This window comes from Rhinatrema bivittatum, chromosome 1 (genome assembly GCF_901001135.1).
Source record: "Rhinatrema bivittatum chromosome 1, aRhiBiv1.1, whole genome shotgun sequence".
Classification (NCBI taxonomy): Eukaryota; Metazoa; Chordata; class Amphibia; order Gymnophiona; family Rhinatrematidae; genus Rhinatrema; species Rhinatrema bivittatum.
In genome coordinates, this window is record NC_042615.1 from 542,534,044 (window position 1) to 542,556,151 (window position 22,108).

Sequence of the window (22,108 nt, forward strand, 5' to 3'; positions counted from 1 at the left end):
TTCAGTAACTCCTCCTTACTGAAAGACAAAGACTTGGTGGTCTTTCAGTAAGGGATATGGGAAAATCTGCCTCAAAAGACTGTCAAGATTATGCCAGGGAGCAGAGCCAGGAGATGGAGTGCCTATAGGGGGAGGTGCTGCATCTCAAAACCCAGCTCTCTGATGTTAGGAACAAGGCTCTACAACACGAATACATAGAGAAGAAACAAACCCTCCATCACCTTGAAGAGCAGTGAAGCTGGGGGTCCTTCATGAAGTTGTAGGTTCAGTTCCTCTGGGAGATGGACTGTGGCTTGTGCTGCTTCTGAGGGTTGGAGAAGAGGCGTGGTGCTCAGAGGCAGATAACGTCCCTGTTGTCTGCTGACAGGGCCCCTTTCACAGACCCAGAGAGGATCTGGGCAGTGGCTCGAGACCTTTTTTACTCTACCCTATTCTCTCTGGAGCCGGTTGACCCAAACTCCTGCAGGATCTTATGGGAGGGGCTTCCCGCCATCATTCAGAGCATAAGAAACAAGCTGGAGAAGCTCTTGGCTCTGGCCAGTCTTTCTGAGGCTCTGAACCAGATGCCCTGCATCAAAACACTGGGCATCAAAACACTGGGCATCAACAGTCCGACAGAGTTTTCCCGCACATTTTTCGGCCTGGTGGGGCCCATTCACCTGTAGGTCTTTGCAGAAGCCCTGGAGACTGACTACTGTCACATCACCATGCAGTTGACCCTGTTTCCCCAAAAAGGGGGATCCATGCAATTTGCGGAACTGGCAACCATTCTAGTTACTCTGCATGGACTATACAATCTTGACTAAAGTAGTCTCAATGAGGCTAGGGTCTATGCTGGACCAAGTGATCCACTCTGACCAAACCTACAAAGTTCCAGGCCACCCCATCTTTGTGAATATCCTTTTAGTCCGTGACCTGATCCATTACTGTTATAGGGAGATCCTGTCAAATACCTTACTGCCCTTGGATCAGGAGAAGGCCCTTGACAGAGTGGATAACTGGTATCTCATGCAGATCCTATAGGAGTTCTTCTCCCCGATTCATGGGTCTTTTCCCTTCCTGTTTTCATCTGTCGATTTCCTTAGACAAAGTGAACTCATCAGTAACAGTACTCCTGGCCTTTGGGAGGGGAGTACTTTAGGGCTGTCCCTTGTTCAGGCATCTTTATGCCTTGGCCATTGAGCTGTTCCGGTGCCTCCTGTGCAGGCAACTCAATGGACTGACGCTGTAGGAATCTAGACTTCAGGTCATGCTTATCTGCCTATATCGACAACATTATCATTATCCAGGACCCATTTGATCTCAAGAGGATGCGAGCCTGCCAGCAGGTTTATTCATCCGCATCCTTCACCAAGATCAATTGGTCGAAACGTACTGGGCTTAATATAAGACTGCAGAGGGAGGACCTTTTCATAAGTCATGTTGATAATTTTCCATGCAGCCAGGAAACCATCAAATCCTGGGGATCCATCTCACTATGGAGGAAAATTCAGTCTCAGAGGACTAGCGTGAACAAAGCGAGAAGGTGGATCCATGCCTGATGTCGTGGTCGGGGCTGCTATGACTAGTATCCTTCTGCGGGAGAGTCTTAGTGGCAAATCAGCTGGTGTCCAGCAGGCTATGGGATTGGTTGATAGAGATGTGCTTTGTTAAGCCCTATCGTCTCAGCTTCATTTTGGGAGCCCCTGTGGGAAATTTTGTATTTCCCGCGGTTCGGGTTGCTTTTTTTCGGGGGAGGGGGGGCCCCGATTTTCATGTTAGTGCGCGCTAACTTTGCCCTGTTAGCGCGCACTAACATGAAAAATTTTTCTGTAAATTCAGAAAATTTTCTTTCGTTTTTTGGTTCCCTTGAACCATACTGAATTAGGCAAGTGGGAGCCAATGCAGCCGCCGGTGGAGCTCATCCCACTGGCGGCTGAGCAGTGAAATATCGCTGTGGACACAGCAGGAAAATAGGCATGGCCGTGGTGGAGCTCACCTCACCACGGCCCGAAGAAGAAAAAGGTCACGTCGAAACGTGCAGGTGCTGCTCCTCCTTCCTGCCCATGCGGCCCCGGAAGAAAAATGTTGCCGGAGCCGCACGGGCAGAAAGGGGGAGGAGCGTCAGCCGCGTGCAGAAGAGGAGCAGCAGCGTTGTTGCAGCGGGGAGAGAAGAGGAGGAGGCCCGGTAGCAGGGTCCCCACCGCGGATCGGCCCGAGAAGATCAGGGCCGCTGCCGTCGCCGCCGCGATCGGCCCAAGAAGATCAGGGCCGCTGTAGAGCCCATCCTGCAGCGACCCGTGAAGAGGAGGCCCAGAGGTAAGAGAGAGGCTGAGGGCCCGTAGAGTGCGTGTGTGAGGTGAGTTGAGCGATTGTGTGCGTCTGTGAGCTGAGTTGAGCGATTGTGTGCGTGTATGAGGTGAGTTGAGAGATTGTGTGTGGGAGTGAGGACCTGAATGTTTGCAGAGACAGCATGTGAGAGAGCCTGTGTGTGTGTGTGTGTGAGAGAGACAGCATGTGACAGTGAGAGCCTGTGTGTATGAATGATTGTATGAGAGAGAGCATGTGACAGTGAGAGTCTGTGCTTGAGCAAGACAGCATGTGGGAGTAAGAGAGAGCCTGGGTGTGTGAGAGTCAGACAGCATGTGCAAGAGAGAGACTGTATGAATGATTGTATGAGAGAGAGCCTGTGAGTGTGTGAGAGAGAGAAAGCATGTGAGAATGAGAACCTGACTGAATTTTGAGGGAAGAAGATAGATGGAGAGAAAAGAAATAGAAAAAAAGACAATATGAAAGGAATTGGCAAAAAAAATAAGAAAGGGGAGGTGGAACAAAAAAGCCTGTGACCAACCGATTAGAAAACTAAGATCAGACAGCAAAGGTAAAAAAAAAGAAATAAATTACTTTTTACTGATTGGCACATGTAATCTTTGGTAATGTGCAAGAGTAGCACTTTCTCTATGCTGATTTCACAATGTACGAGATCAACATGGAGGAAGTGGAAACCCACGGGGCCTGCACAGAGGAGGCAGCAGAATGGGCTTCAGTGCCAATAGCAGCAATCAGCGCCTCTCCAATAGCCATGCGGCAGCAGTGACAGTGGCAGCAGAGGAATGAGAGAGGCTCCGAGGTTGCTGGCAAAAGAAAGAGAGGGGGTTTGCCTTTAGTGTGTGCCTGCCTGAGGGTGTGTCTGTGTATGAGAATGTATGGGTGTCTTCCTGGGGTTTGTATGTGTGAGAATAGGTGCCGGCCTGTGTGTGGTGTATGTGTGTGTGAGAATGAAATGGTGCCTGCCTGGGGGTCTGTGTGTGTGAGAATGAATGTGTGCATGCCTGAGGGAGTGGTGTGAAATTGAATGGAAGCCTGCCTGGGGGTCAGTTTCAGTGTGTGAGAATGACTGGGAGCTTGCCTGGGTGTGTGTGTGTTTGTGTGTATGTGAGGGAGCCAGACAGAGTATGTATGAGAAAATCCAGGGGAGTAAGAGTTTGTGTGGGGGTGTGTGTGTGGAGGGAGAGAGAGTGTCTTAGAGCTTGAGAGTGTGTCAGTGTCTGTGAGAGCGAGAGGCTATGGTGGGTATAAGAGCATGAATGTGTATGTATGTGACAGTATATGTGTGAGAGAGAATGGAAATGTGAGTATGTGTGAGAGAGAGAGGATAACCTCCTAATCCTTGACAATATCAGGGTGACTGGAAATCAAGAGCTCCCACGTATGGACAGCAGGGGCTTTTTAAAATCCTTATTAGTTTTAATTATTGGGTGTTATTTGATATATGTGCTGTTTTGAAATATTTTATTGGTGTTTAGGAAATTGTAAAAAATGTATATGATTTTAATGAATAGAAATTCTATTTATCAGTAGTTTTAAAATATTCTTTTATTAGTATGGTTTTACTATTATAACTGATGCTTTATGTTTCTTGATTTTGTTTTATGAGGAATGGTGGTTCTGTTTTTCCATTATTAATACACAGAGTCTGGCTTCTTGGGGTTTCCATTTCAGTTTTTGTCTAATTTGTGCTCCTTTATTTTGTATTCTGTATTTGGTGAGGGTCTGTCTCTGCTCTGTGTGTGTGACCATGATGAGAGATTCTGCTAGCATAGGGATCTATAGCAATCGGGTTTGTTTTGTTTCCTCAGTAGGTGGTGTATTGGTATTCTAGGACCCAGTATAATATTTACCCTTGCTTTTTCACAGGTAGGGTTATTGTTGTTAGAGTCCTTGGTGTTATTACTGCTATGTTATGATGGGATTGCAGTATAGATTTTGAGTGTCTTTTTTTTTTTTGCGAGGTTTTATCTTCGTTCACAATGTGCCTGGCAGTGGAAGGTGTTTGTGCTGCTGTTACTGTGAGGTGACACCAGAATTTGAAAACATCTTTTAGTATGATGAGCTGTAAGGAAAACATTCAAGCTCCATTGTTTGGGGGAATTTCAGTGGATGCACAGAGTTACAGAACTGGAGGTGCAGGATTTATATTGACATTCTGTCCCTTCCTATAAATTCCAGTCTTCACTGATAGCCATATAGAATTAGTTGAATGAGGCTATCAAATAATTTTATAGTGTGAAACTGGCCAGCTTTTTAAAATTATGCAGAAGACCCTTTGGACTTTCTTATTAACACCAAATATGCAAAAGCTGTGCTCATCCCATCAAGCTCATATATCTCATTAAAGAGGTAAATTGAATAACACAATAACTTTGTTTTATTATTGTTACTCATAAATTATAACAATAACATTAATCTTGGAATATTATATATTTTTAATATAAATGAAAGATTTTCACAAGATAGGTTGTGTCGTGAAACATTTTATTATGTATATATTCAAGGAAACATACATAAATTGTCGAAATACATTTTGTTCGTTTAACCTTTAACCTCTGGTTTGCTAGTAGACTGAATTACTGTGTCCCGAAATTGTTTGTCTAAAAAGTGTGTCACCAACATGAAAAGTTTGGAAAGCTCTGCCTTAGAGAGAACTTTGATAATGCACATTCACTAAGATAGTATATGCCAATCACTGAAAATTCAAAATAAATTTTTTTAGCCTTTATCTGATCTTATTTTTCTAATTCGTTGGTCCCAGCCTTTTCTTTTCCATGTTCCCTTTCTCAGTCTTTTCCCAATTCCTTTTACAGGGTCACTTTATTTTATTTTTTTCTCTCTCCACCTGTCTTCTTTCCTTCCTCCTTCAAACAGGCTTTCATTCCCACATGCGCTCTCTCTTATATATACACACACACACACACACACTCACATGCTTTCTCTCTCTCTCTCACACACTGACATGCTCTCTAACACACACAGGCTAGCTCTCACTTTCACATGCTTTCTTTCTCTCATTCACACCAGCTCACTCTCTCACAAACACCTGTCTCACACACACACAGACCTCCACTCTCACATGCTCTCTCACACACATCGACTCTCTCGCATGCTGTCTCATTCTCATACAAACACACAGGCTTACATGCTGCCTCTCTCTCTCTCTCTCTCTCTCTCTCTCTCTCTCTCTCTCTCTCTCTCTCTCTCTCTCTCTCTCTCTCACACACACACGCTTTCATTGATACACACAGGTTCTGACTCTTGCACTCTGTCTCTCACACAGACACATGGGTTGTCACACACAGGTTCTCAACTCACACACACTCTACATGGCCTTCCTCTTGACTCTGGGCCTCCTCTTCATGGGCTGCTGTGAGATGAGCTCCTCCGTGGCCATGCCACAGGCATGCTGCAGCTGTTCATTTGCACGTGGGCTGATGCAACTTTTTCTTCTGGGACCATGTGGGTAGAAAGGAGGAGCAGCATCCAGAGACTTGGGGGAGGGGAGATGGCCCAGAGAGTTTCCAGATATGCCACCAGTGGTCTCTTCTTTGCTTCGAGCTGTAGTGGTATGAGCTCGAACAAGGCCACACCGGTCTTCCTGCGAAGTAAAAGCTTTGCGCAGCTCAGAGGGAACATTGACCTTGGGCATCTCCTACAGCCCACTACCCAGGGGCTTTGGCCTCACCCCCATCTTCGCTATGCCACTGGATAGAAGGATAAGCATCCACACATATAGAAACATAGAAATGACGGCAGAAGAAGACCAAATGGCCCATCCAGTCTGCCCACCAAGCTTTCACACTTGTTTCCTAGCGTGTAACAGATGGACTCAAAACAAATGTGTATAGTGTGCTCGTGCTAGCAGTTGGAGACGGATCTGACGTCAGCACATATACCCCCACAGGAAGTGAAGCAATTCAGTAATTTCCGTCTCCAAAGCAGTTTGGAGCTACCCACGCTCGCTGAGCGTGTTTTCCAAATTCTATCGACTAAATTCTTAGAAGAAATCTACTGAAGACGAGCCCCGCACTCCTGTGGTGATACCAGGCGGTCACTCACCCAGTTGAGTTTCCCGAGCTGACTTCCGTGGTCCCTTGGAGGTAGGAGTCTCAGTCCGGTGGCCGGTTCGCGGCAGGGACCCAGCCCCCGAGTGAGAAGGGCTCGGGCGCGGCTTGGCCCCCGAGCGGTTCGGGCGCGGCCTAGAGGCAGCCTCGGTCCCGGCGTGGACTTGGCCCCCAAGCGGTTCGGGCGCGGCCTAGAGGCTGCGGGTGCACTTCCTTAAGCGCGGCGGTGGAGGTATTTCCCTTTTTCCCCCCCGCAGCCGGAGACCGCCTGGGTCGTAGCCGGAAAGCACCGAAGACAAGGTAAGGCGTACATCTTTACTTGGTCTCCGAGGAAGTGTGGACTAATTGGGCCTGCCTACGAGGCCGCCCGCCTGGGAGGTCGCCATTTTTTGCCTGCCTACTTCTCTTTTCTAATTAAGCGTTTTTGCTTGCTAAACGCATGTTGTGAGCGCACGCGATCGGCGCATGTTGTGAACGCGATCGGCGCACGTTGTTAGCGCACGCATGCTAAGATGCCCGATTATAGGCGCGCTGTTTATCAGACGCCTGCTATAGGCGCACGTTTCTATAAGACGCCCGTTTATAGGCGCACATTTCTATAAGACGCCAGTTTATAGGCGCACATTTCTATAAGACGCCCGTTTATAGGCGCACGTTTCTATAAGACGCCAGTTTATAGGCGCACATTTCTATAAGACGCCAGTTTATAGGCGCACGTTTCTATAAGACGCCCGTTCATAGGCGCACTGTTTATAAGACGCCCGTTCATAGGCGCAGGCTGTTACGCGCCTGTGTTAGGCGCACATCGTAGACAACACCGCATTTGAGGCAAATGGAGCATAAGAAGGCCTCTGCATCTGCAGAGCTGGCACCCCCAGAATCAGGCATGAACGCTTTAAGCCTCTGCTCAGCATGCAATCTTAGAGCCACACTGAGCGAGGAAGCAGACTCCCTATGTGCCCAATGTGAGGAAGCCATGGCAGTCCCAGGACAGGACCGGTCCCAGCCCAGCGGTTCCTTAGAGAACACTCCGGACTTAGCAGGCCGCGGTGAGCAGCCAGGGAATCCGAGAGACCTGGTATCCCTGCGGCCAGATCTGGCTTCGCTTTCCTGGGTGGAATTGTTTAAGGGGATTCACGCCTTTGTCCAGATGCAGTCTGCTCCTCGAATGGGTCTTTCCGTCCCGGTTGATCGGGTCCCTGGACCCTCGAGACCTAGGCGCAGCCATTCACCACCCGACGGGATTCAGATTATTCACAGGTAAGTTAGGAGCCCCCCGAGGAGACTGAACTTCCCTCGGAGATAGAACCATATCGGACCATGAGACGCTTCTTTTGGAGAGAAGATCTGCCGGGCCTGGTCTCACAATGCTTATCGGAGCTGGCCATTCCAGGCCAGGACCCCCCCAGGGGTCCCTGTACAGAACCCTCTGCTAGAGGGCCTGCGCCAAACAGCTCACCACTTTCCCCTCCTACAAGCAGCACAGCAGCTAATCGAGCTGGAATGGAAGGCACCGGAGGCCTCATTCAAAGGGGGTCGGGCCTTGTCTGGCATGTACCCTCTAGATCCGTCAGCCAAGGAACTGCTGGCATGCCCCAGGGTAGACGCCATAATTAACGCAATTGTGAAACGCACCACCATTCCGGTGGAGGGGGATGCGCATTACCGACGCATGGACACCATTCTGAAACAAGCCTTTGAGGTAGCAGCCATGTCCCTTCGAATCGCGACTTGCTGCACCATGGTGACGCGCTCCTGTTTATCACAGGCAAGAAATAACACCCCGGGAGAAGACATGGAATCGGCTCTCGCATTTCTCACAGATGCAGCCTCCGACCTCGTCCATACGGCAGCCAAGGGAGTGTCCTCCTCAGTGGCAGCCAGAAGACAGCTTTGGCTACGCAATTGGGCGGCCGACTCGTCCTCAAAGACTCGACTCACAAGAATGCCCTTTAAGGGTTCCTTACTGTTCGGCAGCAACCTTGAGAATTGGGCTACTAAATGGGGTGCTTCTCCGTTACCCCATCTACCAGAAGACAGGTCAAGGAGGAACCAGCGTTCTGTTTCTAGACCATCCAGAGGTAGAAACTCGCAGCGCTTCAACCCTTACAGGTCTCGCTATCAAGCACCTCGTTCTCAGGCCAGGAATCAGCCCTTTCGGGCTAAGCACACCAAGAAGAGAACCGGCCCAGGTTCTGGCCCCGGCCGTAACCCACAATGACAATCGGCTGACCCATCCAAGGATAGCAGCCATAGGGGGCAGGCTAGCCCTCTTCTACCGCAGGTGGGTCGAGATCACTTCAGACCAGTGGGTCCTCGCCTTCATCCGGGAAGGATATTACCTGGATTTCTTTCTGCTTCCGCCGAACAAGTTTGTGGAATCTCCTTGTTCGCCACTCAAGGCAGTGGCACTAGAAGTGACCTTACAGAGGCTCCTGGCCCTAAAAGCCATAATCCCAGTACCTGCGGAAGAGGTACCTTCTGGGCATTATTCCATTTATTTCATAGTACCCAAGAAGGAGGGCACCTTCAGGCCCGTCCTGGACCTCAAGTCAACCAACACCTACGGGTCCCCAGCTTTCGCATGGAAACTCTACGGTCTGTCAAGAATTCAGTACAGCCAGGGGAGTTTCTCACCTCCCTAGATCTGTCAGAAGCCTACCTGCATATCCCAATTCATCGGGATCATCAGCGCTATTTACGCTTCAAAGTCCTGAATCAGCACTTCCAGTTCCGGGCCTTACCCTTCGGGTTAGCCACTGCGCCGCAGATCTTTACCAAGGTAACAGTTGTAGTGGCAGCGGCACTCAGGAAGGAAGAAATCCTTGTTCATCCCTACCTGGACGATTGGCTGATCAGGGCAAAGTCACTGGAAGAGAGTCACCGGGCAACCAACAGAGTTATAGCTCTTCTGGAAAGCCTAGGATGGGTAGTCAACATAAAGAAGAGTTCCCTACAGCCATCCCAGTTGCTGGAATATCTAGGGGTCCAATTCGACACCCAAGATGACAAGGTCATCCTGACCTCCAAGAGACAGTCAAAACTCTGGAATCATCTGCAGGTCCTGCTGAGCGCCAGCCGGCCCACAGCTCGGGATTATCTACAAGTCCTCGGCCTCATGGCATCCACTCTGGAGGTGGTGCCATGAGGCTCATATAAGACCATTGCAATGCGCCCTTCTATCTCGATGGAGACCACGATCACAGGACTACACCATACACCTGCCTCTACCAGCCAGAGTGCGGAAGCAACTACGCTGGTGGTTACAGCCCGGCCACTTGAGCCGGGGGTTACGAATGTCCTTCCCAACCTGGATTCTGCTCACCACAGATGCCAGCCTGAACGGATGGGGAGCGCACTGCGAGGAGCTCACCGCCCAAGGACGTTGGACCAGAGAAGAGTCAAGGTGGAATATCAACTGACTGGAGGTATGGGCAGTCAGGCTAGCGTGCCTGCGTTTTGCCCACAGACTTCACAACAGAGCGGTCAGAGTGATGTCGGACAACGCCACCACAGTGGCATACATCAATCGACAGGGCGGAACCAGAAGTCAACAAGTGTCCCTAGAAATAACGCCCCTGATGATTTGGGCGGAAGCCAATCTTCAGGACATCTCCGCCGTACACATCGCCGGGAAGGACAACACCACAGCAGACTTCCTCAGCAGAGAAAGCATAAACCCGGGAGAATGGCAGCTGTCACCCACAGCCTTTCAGATAATTGTGGATCACTGGGGGACGCCAGCCATGGACCTATTAGCAGACAGGTCCAATGCTCAAGTTCCCAGATATTTCAGCCGCAGGCGGGATCCTCGAGCTCAGGGGATCGATGCCGTGGCCTCAGGGGAGCCTACTATATGCATTTCCTCCATGGCCCCTGTTGGGCGCCATTGTTCACAGGATTCAGCGACACAGAGGTCTAGTTCTTCTAGTGGCCCCGGACTGGCCAAGAAGACCCTGGTACGCAGACATGAGAAGACTACTGGCAGGGAACCCTCTACCTCTGCCTCCATACCGGGACCTGCTACGGCAAGGCCCCATCCTCCACGAGGATCCAGCTCAATTCTCTCTTACGGTCTGGCCATTGAGAGGGCTAGACTGAAGAAAAGAGGATTCTCAGAGCCGGTGATAGATACCCTCCTCCGAGCATGCAAGTTCTCCACATCACTAACATATATCAGGATCTGGAGAATCTTTGAAGCCTGGTGCGATTCTCACAGCACCAATTCACATACCGCACAGATCCCTGTCGTTTTGGACTTCCTACAAGATGGACTTCAGAAGGGTTTCTCCCTCAGCTCCATCAAGGTACAGGTAGCAGCGCTGTCTTGCTACGGTCCCAGACGTGACGGCAAATCCATTGCCCATCACCCAGATGTTTCACTCTTCCTGAAAGGAGTTAAACAAATTCGCCCGCCACTGAAGTGGCCAGTGCCCTTGTGGAACCTTAACCTAGTATTGGAATTTCTAGCGGGATCAGCCTAGAGGCCCCTTCGAGGCCTGTCTCTCCATTTGTTAACCTTGAAGATGGTGTTCTTGCTGGCCGTGTGTTCAGCACGCCACATCTCAGAGCTACAAGCACTATCCTGTCGTAATCCATTTCTCAGAATCACTCCAGAGGCCATCCATCTTCGTACAGTTCCTTCTTTTTTACCCAAAGTGGTCTCACACTTTCACCTCAACCAAACCATATCCTTGCCTACCACGGAAAGTTTGAAGAAATCGGAAGAAGGTCGAATACTACATCATCTCGACATCAACAGACTGCTGTCCAGATACCTGGAAATGTCAGAAGCAGTATGAAAGACGGACCACCTGTTCGTCCTGCACAGTGGGAAGCAGCAAGGGGAAGCGGCCTCACGGCTGACCATCACCCGCTGGATTAAGGAAGTTATCAAGGCAGCCTACGTAGAGGCGGGAAAACCACCACCTCTACAGGTCAAGGCTCATTCTACCAGAGCACAATCAGCCTCTTGGGCAGAAGCTAAGCTGCTGTTGCCTGCAGAGATATGTAAAGCGGCGATGTGGTCCTCCCTCCATACCTTCTCCAGATTCTACCGTCTGGACGTTCAGGCCAGGGAGGATACAGCATTTGCGAGGGCGATCCTACACGGTCCTCGGGCAGCCTCCCGCCCAGTCTGGGAGTAGCTTTTGTACATCCCATTTGTTTTGAGTCCATCTGCCACACGCTAGGAAATGTTAAGATTACTTACCTGGTAATCTCCTTTTCCTTAGTGTATGCAGATGGACTCAGCATCCCGCCAGGCTGCCGTTATACATAGGGATCCGCTGACTCACGGTAAGCCATGTTTTGCTTATGATAGGGCTTCCACCCTGCCGGGTGTCGACGCCTTCCGGTTAAGAACACTGGCGGTCTCCAGCTACCCTCAATTGGTCAGGGTAATCCTGCTGATTAATCGATCGGTCAATACACATATGGCTATAACAGCTTTGCAAGGAAGATTACTGAATTGCTTCACTTCCTGTGGGGGTATATGTACCCGTGCTGACATCAGATCCGTCTCCAACTGCTAGCACGAGCACACTATACCCATTTGTTTTGAGTCCATCTGCATACACTAAGGAAAAGGAGATTACCAGGTAAGTAATATTAACATTTTTTCTCATACTTATCTGTTACTCTTGGCCCTTAGTAACCTTTTGGTTCTATTTCACTTCCACCCCCGCCATTGCTGTAGAGAGTAATGCTGGAGCTGCATCTAAGTGAAGTATCTAGCTTAATTGGTTAGGGGTAGTAACTGCCGCAATATGCAAGCTACTCCCACGCTTATTTGTTTATCCAGCCTGTGCAATTCAGTCCTTGTTGGTTGTCTTGAGTATAATTCCACTTTTCTTCATTCCCCCAGCTGTTGAAGCAGTGAGCTATGCTGGATATGCAGTGAAAGTGAAGTATCAGGCATTATTTGGTTTGGAGTAGTAACCACCATAACAAGCAAGCTACTCCCCTCTTTTTTGTGAATGCAAATCCTATTTTCCACATTTCCTCTTGCTGTTGAAGCAAGAACATGGCCTCCTTCCTCCCCTTATCGAGTTGTTCTACTCAAGGGTCTTGTATGATGAGGATTCCCATGCAGTGGGGGCTGAGCAGAAAATCTTGTATATGCCCTGAAAAGCATTCTAGGCTTTCTACTGCTTTCCAGGAATGCTTTATATATGGGCATCGTCAAAAGATGTCACACGCATATGTGGCTACTTATCCGGCTATTCTTGAAGTATACATATTAACAGGTAAGCAACCTGGCTCTGCTTTCATTGAACAATATTCTCCATAGATAAGTGGACCTGACTTAGCCATGACACTAGAATGACATCTGACAGCACCAAACAGACATATCTTTCTACCTCAGTAATATTTTTACTACTAAGCCTGTAGAGGAGTTCCTGCACACATGCTATCTCGTGAGTCCTTCATTCTCTTTTTTCCAGGCTACTACATGGATGTGTACATCTCTCTCTAGAATTTCTCATTGTGTTTTGCTTCTGGCAGGCTATACCTACTTTTTCTTTTGCCTTGCTGATTCAGCAGGCCATCAACAGCTCTTTTTAGTGATACTCTCAGAAAAAGAAAAAGGAAGGCCATTCCCAGTGGTTTCAAGGACACTGACTGAAAGATGTTGATTATGGACAGTCACATCATCAGCTACAAGTGACTGGATTCTGATCATGACTCCTCGAACTGTTATGTGGACTTATGTACCTGAGGACCCAGTGGATCTAGGCCTGGAAAATGGCAGAGTTCCGCAGGTCAGTGGAGAGATGGAGCTGTTTATCATCCCAGATTAGGGCCTCTTTTGCCTTCTTCCATGCTTTTGAGCACGGTTTTCTCCAGCAGGGCTTCTCCCCCACCCTCTTGGTGCCAGGTCCCAGAACCACTGTAGCATTGGGGTTGAGCAAAGTGCTGAAGTGCCAGAGCTGGTCCAAGCTTCTTCTTGAAGCTCGTTGGTGTTGAAAAAGCACCAGGCGGCATAGGATCCAATCCTTGATGCCTCCAAAGTGCTCTCTGCCATCCGTGCTCAGGTCCTTGGTGCCATCGACACACCATCCAAATGCCAGTGATGCATAGGAGCTGGACACCATCGATACACAAGTCTTCGGTGCTACCAATGCAGAGGGCTCCAGCTCCGTTGCTGCACTCGTCGTCGGGGCAGAAGTCTGTGGTGCACTCAGCATCAACAAGATCTAGTGTGGCCCTGGATTTAGGAAGGCCCAGATGGGATTCATGTCAGGTTCCCTAATGCTTCCTGGCTCTAAAGACACCTGTGTCTCCATCTCATATCTTCTACTTGCACTCAGACTCGTGAGGGACCTGTCAGGGGTCTGATGTCTGAGGTGCCCAGCTTGGGTTTTTGCCACTGTTTAGAGGCTCCATACCCTATTTGCTTTCTGCTACCCCTGAACTCCATATGGGCATCACAGAAGGAAGCAGCTGCCTGGAGCCCAGTGTGGACATTTCAAGAGATGAGCCTATACTGATATCAGAGATGGATGTCTCTTCTCCAACTGCATTCCAGAGGACATAGCAGTCCTTGGACCAGATCTCAGAGTTGGTGAAGAATTTCTTTACCTCTTTGGTGGCCAGTGACTAGGAGAGCACCTTTCAACCTCTTCTGTCTAAGGTTTCAGAATTGTTCCCATAAGAGGGAGTGCCTCCCTCTTCCACACAGATTTGTTTTTCAGAATGTCCAACAAGAGAGAGCCCATGGTAAATGGCTTTAAAGACTGCATATGCAGAAGAAAATTGTCCTTTACTGAATGACATGAAGTTTGCTACCATTGTCTCAGACAGAGCCATGACAATGCCTGTTGCCATTGTGGCTGGATGTCCCTGCATTCCTAGAAGTCGAAGGCCTGGAAAATGGAGAAACTGCATTAGCCTCTCAGAAGCTGCAGTCCGTCCTCTTCCCAGAGAGCAGCCTCATCTGCCTCCCTGCATATGGTGTTGAGAGAGAGAGCTCCTTCAAAATATCTCCCTCTTCAGTAGAATGAATTAAGTCTTCAGGCTCGAGTAATCATGAAATATGTTGCAGAAAGAAATGCCATTTTGCGGAGCTGTCACTGCAGCTGTTGCCAAAAAAACATATGTCTCAGCACCATTCTCCTGTGCTGTCAATGCATAAGTCCTCAGTAGAGATGTGCTATGGGTTAGAATTTCGTATCTGGCTTCGTTTCAGGCCCCCCCCCCCCCACGGGAATTTTGTTTTTCCCATGGTTCAGGGTTTGTTTGTTTTTCCGGGGGCTCCGATTTTTGGGTTAGTGCGCACTAATGGGAGTTATTGTATGCTAATTCCTGATAGTGCGCACTAATGTGGGAGAATCTTTAGATTTAATATCAAATAGGGCTACTTTAATTGTTTCGTTCTGTGCTGAACTGGATAAGGGTCTGGTTTTCTTTAAATATTTCAAAAATAAGGATATTTCTTTTTGTGGGCAAAAGATTTCTGTATTTCCTGATGTCTCCAGTTCTACTCAAGCTCGAAGGAGACATTTCCTCTCATTGCTGAGTAAAATGTTAGCTCTTGGACCTTCTTTCTTTTTTTAAAGTTTCCATGTAGGTGTTTTATTACCTTTCAGTCTAGTAAGTTTATTTTTATAGATCCTTTGCACTTGGAGACATTTATATTGAACAAAAATGCTGAGTGTGGGTTGGAAGTTTAGCTTTTTATTAGGCTTATAATTAGAAGTAATCAGGCTCTACTCATTTGGCTTTTTTTTTTTGTATTGTTGTTTTCCTGAACTACTCTCCCTATTATTTTTTAGATGAGATTTTGCAGAGTGGTATTGTTTTTCTGTTTATATGTAAAGGTACTATTGCTTTTCTGCAAACTTATATTTCAGTGTTTCATTGTATTAAATTAACATTTAATAAAGATATAATTAAATAAAGGTATTCCAGAGCTCCATACATAATGCACATATTTCTGATCACCAATTTTCCATGTTAGATACCTATATGATTACTTACAAAAGCAAAAGCCTTTCCTTTCGCCTGGTAAAGGTGGATCTGCATACCCTCAGCTACTCTTAGATGCCGAAGAGTGTATACCCAATCAGAAATAGTCTACTTAAAGCAAAAACTTAAACAGATCAATCCCACCTACCTTTTCTTTTCATTTACCGAAAATTCCCATTTTCAATCAAGCAAAAGATTTAGGAGTAATACTAGATAGTACTCTATCATTTAAGTCACATGTTAAAAGTTATCATTTAAAAATCATATTGGAGGCTATGAATGCTTCGCAGGCTCAAATCTTACTTATAATCCACAGATTTTCGCATTGTGCTCCAGGCTCTGGTGATCACATACTGTACATAGATTAATGCAATTCTGTCTATTTAAGACTTCTGCATTCTGTTATAAAATTCCTACAAATGATTCAGAATTCAGCTGCAAGAATGCTTACTGGGACTAATAGATTTGAGCACATTACTCCAATGGCTACTCATTAAGCAATGCATTCATTATAAAATTGTATGCATCCTACACAATGCCATGAATGATGCAAACCATGCCACAGAGTTTATGATCTGAAAGCCAAAGTCATAAAACAGTTCAACTCTCAGAAATCCATGTGGAACCAACTGCCACTTTCATTGAGAAAACAGGAAAATGCAACATTCAGGAAGCAACTAAAAGCTCATTTATTTAGACAAGCATTCTATTAGGTTGAAAGGGAAGCATAATGATTAATGCTTGATCTATTTTTTGACACAAAAATGTTATGAATTGATAGGAATGATCTGTTTTCCATTTGTTTATGCAAGTTAATTGTTATATCTGTGATTTTTATGAATGTTTTTAGTCTGTAAGGCACCTAGGACATAGGGTAGTATAGCATGTGAGTGATCTAAATGGATTTGATTCATTTATGAAGTGTTCAATACCATGGCATGCACTTCATCAGCCTCCATCAGAGTATGCTACATGGCTTAGTTGAGTCAGTAGCTTGTACAATGATATTCACAAGTTGGTGGACATTCCTTTTCTAGGTGACCACCTCTTAAGAGGAAAAGTCAGAGTAAGGGTAGCTCAAATAAAAGAACAATATATGATAGACCAATCCCTCTGCACAGGATTGAAAGGCACTCTTACTATTGATTTATTTTAAAATTCTTTTAACTTGCGTGTTCCATTCGGAAGTTCACAGCAGCTTACTATGCTTTTGAAAGGCCATGTTTCCAGAGACACCCCTTCCAACAATTGCAGCATTACTTCTGCAACAGCAACAAATTCTGGCTCACACTCGAAGTGAGCACTGCCAACCAAAATAACATGATGGGTCCAACCCAAACCTGGACCAAGTTTTTGATTATCTGATAAACCCAACAACCATCCGCTCCAGTAGGAGGAAGAATCCAGTACTTCCTAGAGGAGTGGTGCAAGATTACCAAAGATTGCTGAGTTCTCAGAGTTGTAGAGTCTGGATACTGGTTACATTTCTCTAGACTTCCAATGCTTCCTCATTGCTCAACCTTCAATCTGGATCTGTCTTACTTGATGCAACTCCACCAAGAGGTGAAATCTCTCCTCAATCAGCAGGCAACAAAAACTGTTCCGCACTACCACTGGAGTCAAGGGTTCTGCTCCCGTTACTTCTCATCCCGAAGGGGAATTGAGACCTATCCTGGATTTGATAAGACTGAATGAGCATATGCTCCGGGGAAAAACTCAAAATTTAATTCTCTCCACACGATTCTTTTCTTCATCTGGGGGAGAGAGTGGATGCATGCTCTGGATCTAAAGGATACTTATGCTCATATATCCATCCATCCCTCTCACTGCCATGAGATGGGTGGACACTTCCCACTCTCAGCACAGAGTACTCCTCATTGGCCTATCAGCAGCACTAAGGGTTTTCACCAAGTGCTTGTCTGTAGTAACAGCCCATCTTTGACCACAGGACATCTGAATCTTTCCTTATCTGGATGACTGGCTTGTGATGGCGACCTCCAGGGAAGATGTATTTACCTCCTTACAGAAGTCAATTCAGTTTCTACAGATCTTAGGTTTTCTAGTTAATTTTGAGAAATTATCTCTTAATTCTCCTCCCAGAAAAATCAAATTTATTTGAACATAGATTCTCTTCAGTAGAGAGCTTTCTTGCCCTCAGATCATGCAAGGGATCTCGGGTCCCTTGTGCACAGATTGTTGGACACAGATCACTCAATGGCCAGGGAAGTACTAGCCATTCTGGGCCACATGGAAGCAACAAGTAACATAGTTTCACTAATCCACTTTCATATACAACTCCTGCATTGGGGCCTCCACCCCCAATGGGACCAACTCAACCACAGTTAAACAAAGTGAATATTTCACATAAAATGAAACAGGAACTACAATGGTGGCTAGATCCCTTCCTTCTTCAGGAAGGAGCACCACTCCATCTACTTCCTTACCAGTTAACATTGGTGACAAAAATTGTTAACATTTCCAGAGGCTTCAACAAAAATGTCATTTTAATACACTGCTGCCTCATCCTGTTTTAGTAAGGTTTTTGCTCAAGGTAGAGTATGAAGAGAGCCCTTTAGAAGGCCCCTTCTGCTGCCTGCAAGGTGTTTAGTTTAAGTTTAAAAAATAAATTTCAGTTTGGAAAAAGGGAGAAAAGCAACAGTTCTTTATTACTGAGAAAAAAAATCAAATGCTATGCTATAATTACCATAGCAATCCCTCGATATATAGAAGGGAGATATTCCTGTAATTGTTTGCCTTTATATTGAAATTCCATATATTAAAACTATTTCCCACTGATTTCCATTAAAAATCTGGAAATGCGTTCCCATATGCATCCACAGAGATACCACCATATTGCTATTGTCAAATAAAATTTACCTCCCGCAGAGTATAGCTATTATATCAGTCACTTTTGACTTTTTGCCCTTTTTCATGTTCTTTATACCATTTTAGAACATTTTTCTTGCTTGCCCTCACTGGATAAACCAGTCTCTCTGGCATCTTTACTTTGTTTTATCCCTGATAAGTTTTTCACTTTTTTTACCCCCCTTCTAATTATGATGCCCAACTTTTGTTGTGGTTTTCCTTCTTTTAATTGTTTTCAGTTTTGATGTTTGTTCTTTACAAATTCTTAATCATTAAGCTTGAAGGGGAAACATTAAACAGAGCAAATTTCCATTATAGCATGTCTTCGCTGTCTATATGTCAAATTCCAGACAACGAGACTTGCTGTACGTTAAACTGATGTCTAGAAACTTAATCTGATTGTAAATGACTAATCAGATTAGATACTTGAACAATCCAGTACAAAGATGAGTCATTAGCTCGTCAACATTGACTGATATTTTTAAGTGTTATTACTTTCAGGTTGTGCTCTTTCTTCATTTTGTGCAGTAGTGTCCTAACCCTGACTAGTGCTTGAGGAATCTGGAGACAAATGGTGGTACTGATGAGGCTGATGAAACCTAGTCTGCTGGCCAATGGAACAGCTTTATGCAATGTTTCTCTCTTTTTTTTTTTTGTAGGATGATTTTGTTGCAAAATTTAATGTCACAGGCTTACCAGCATTCTATTACTTCAGGAACGGCGAAGAGGTATAGTATACGTGCTGCTAAATCTTTTCTCCAAAACCAAAATTGTTTCAGGCCTTTTAAAATGGCAGCAATTAATGTTTTTCATTTTGCCTTTCTACAGGTTGATTGTTTTGCTGGAGGAAATAAGGATTATCTGCTCCAAAGTCTTACTAGGAACAAGTTAAGAGGTTGACAATTCTAAAATGATATGGTGTTAAGAAAAATGTCAGTTTTGGTGTCTCCCTTAATTAGTGTAAACTTTGTTTTTGTATGACATGCCCAACACTGTTGCCACCCCTCGATTACGCATACAATATTGTCTAGTTGTACGATTAAGAAACAGTGTTAGAATGAGTTAAATAAAACATGATTAGTGTGCTCTTTTAAATCTATTTGTTTTCTTAGAATGCTGTTGATGTCCATTTTCTTTGCTTCACTGAGATTTAATAGTGGGAAATTAAATATGTTGGATCTATGGGGGGAAAACATGAATTACATATTTACATTGTCTCTCCTCTCATGATCACCAATTCAGATCTGGGCTAATTTGGTAGAAAGCATTATTTAATAAAGATTTTTTGCATATATACACTGAATGGGAAATTCCTTTTTGAATAAGGCCCTACGAGCCATCACCTGATACTATTCATGGCACATGAGAAACTACTTATACTTTCACTAGTCAGCGCAATGAAAGGTACCCAAGCTTACTGAATCCTATAACCATAAAGTACTCCATGAATCTACATTTACTTTGTTTTATATAACCATTCAACAGTCCTGTTACACTTGTGCTTTTGAGTCACTTCAGATTTCAGAATGATAATGGAATATACACTTTTGCAAAAAGATCATACTAAAATTTGGTAAGCCTGAAAAGAGTGAATAAACAGATATTTAGGGTTTAGTGAATATTCCGAAGCTAATTTTTTAAAAAAGATATCCACCTGACTTTTCCACTGAACCCTGGAAAAGTATTTGGCCTGTATAATGATCATGACCTCAATAGAGACAGTATGTAGGCCCTCTACATTCTCACTTAGCTTTGAATTTTGAAGTGATTTTGCCATTGTCTTTGTTTAGAATATGTACACCTCACAGCAGAGAAAATATTCTACAACTAATAAGCATTATAGTATAACCCATCTTATCTCCTGGGTTGTTACTGAGTGAACATTTCGCCTCTGAAGATGAGGTCCCATTGTCTTAATGAACTGATGGATTCTTGCTGTTACTAAGTACTGTGTTCATGAGGCATTACTTTGTAGCACAGTGTAGTTTTGAAATATGTACACCTACTTGAAATCAGAATTATAAAACCTGAAACACTGATCTTGAAGAACTGTCTGAACTAAGAAACATCAGTAGGTATGACTAATCAGAAGTGGTTGGTAAACCAAAATTTACGTATCTTAGGCAAGGGTTTCCTAGTCTAGATTCCTTTGGAAATTGTCTCCTCTGATTCTGTTTATATGGTTCCTGGCAATTTGTAGGCTTAATTTTGACATGATTGCAGAGGTCATGGGCTCTTTTCCCAGATCAGGTCTTCTATTTGCTGAGTCAGTCAAGGCTGGGGATTCTGTGGAGACAGCATTCACAGCCTCTTATGGGGAAAAGAGTCTGGCCAGATTTCAGGTGCACGGGTATTTATAATGGGGGTGGGGAGGATCCAGACTGTTGGAAATGAAGGCTCATGGTGCCATAGCCCAACAGGCTGGCTCTGATTTAGATGGACCCTGAGAGGAGCAGAAAATTGAAAAATGTCATCATCTCATCGAATAACTCATGCAAAACAAATTTCACTGTGTGATTCCTTTTTGGAGCTAGTAAAATACTCATGATGGGTTAAACACCTATAAATTTGGATTTGTGTCTGTCTATCTGTATGTATATATATAATGTACATATACACATACATTCAGGAGTGGTTTAAGGCAATCTGTTGCCTGAGGCGAGGATTGAGATGATGCTTCCCCCTCCACCCACAAAAGGCAAAGTGCAAGTCCTATTTGGAATTTACATTTTGATTTTTCTGTGATTTGAAATGCTGGGAAGTGGGGGGGGGAGACAGGTTAGAGGTTAGGGTTCCCAGAAGAGTGACAGATACAGCATCAGTAAAAATGTTTCTAGGAAGCTGGTAACACCCATCTGCCTCCCAGCTTTCCCCAGTATCTGTCCTCTGAGGGGCTAACCTTTAAAAAGGAGATAGAGTGGCTTTTAAACTAGAACAAAGGGGAAAGCCGACAGTCGCTCAGCAGCGCATGGTTCGGAGAGAGGTATCTTTAAAGGATACTAATGATGCATTAGAATTAGGGCATCCCGCCAGTGAGGTTCCAATAATAAAGATAAGTATTCCAAGTGGCTGTAATTAAAAACTCACCTGAGATAAAAGATTCCAATTTATCCTTATCAATTAGAAAGCAGAATGAAAATACAAACAAAACCACACTTTGAAATGTTTATATGCTAATGCCAAAAGTCTAAGAAGTAACATGGGAGAATTAGAATGTATAGCAGTGAATGATGACATAGACTTAATTGACATCTTAGAGACATGGTGGAAGGAGGATAAACCAATGGGACAGTGCTATACCAAGAAACAAATTATATCACAATGACAGGAGCATCTGGGAGGCAGGGTGGTGCTTTATGTCTGGGATGGCATAGAGTCCAATAGGATAAAGATCCTGCATGAGACTAAATGCACAATTGAATCTTTATGGGTAGAAATCCCTTGTATGTTAGGGAAGAGTATAGTGAGAGTATGCTACTGTCCAGCTGGCCAAGATGGTGAGATGGACAGTGAAATGCTAAGAGAAATTAGGGAAGCTAACCTAATTGGTAGTACAGTAAACATGGAAGATTTCAATTACCCCAATATTGACTGGGTAAATGTAACATCAGGACATGCTAGAGAGATAAAGTTCCTAGATGGAATAAATGACAGTTTTATGGAGCAATTGGTTCTGGAACCAACAAGAGAGGGAGCAATTTTAGATCTAATTCTAAGGGGAGCACATCATTTGGTGAGAGAGGTAATGGTGATGGGGCCTCTTGGCAATAGTGGTCATAAAATGATCAAATTTAAAGTAATGACAGGAACTGGGACAGTAAGTAAATCTATGGCTCTAGAGCTAAACTTTCAAAAGGGAAACTTTTGATAAAATGAGAAAAATAGTTTAGAAAAAA

At 45.2% G+C, this 22,108-nt stretch overlaps 1 protein-coding gene across 4 annotated transcripts in view; it reads left to right on the plus strand.

The window, feature by feature from the left end:
- Positions 1-19,515, plus strand: part of LOC115098599 (thioredoxin-like) — a 64,161-nt gene extending 44,646 nt beyond the window's left edge. For all 4 annotated transcript variants that reach the window (XM_029615321.1, XM_029615304.1, XM_029615313.1 and 1 more), the window contains 2 exons: positions 18,872-18,940; positions 19,041-19,515. In XM_029615321.1, coding sequence (XP_029471181.1) covers positions 18,872-18,940; positions 19,041-19,112 — 141 coding nt within the window. In that variant the 3' untranslated portion in view covers positions 19,113-19,515. The remainder of the gene's footprint in view (positions 1-18,871; positions 18,941-19,040) is intronic.
- The last annotated feature ends 2,593 nt before the right edge of the window (positions 19,516-22,108 follow it).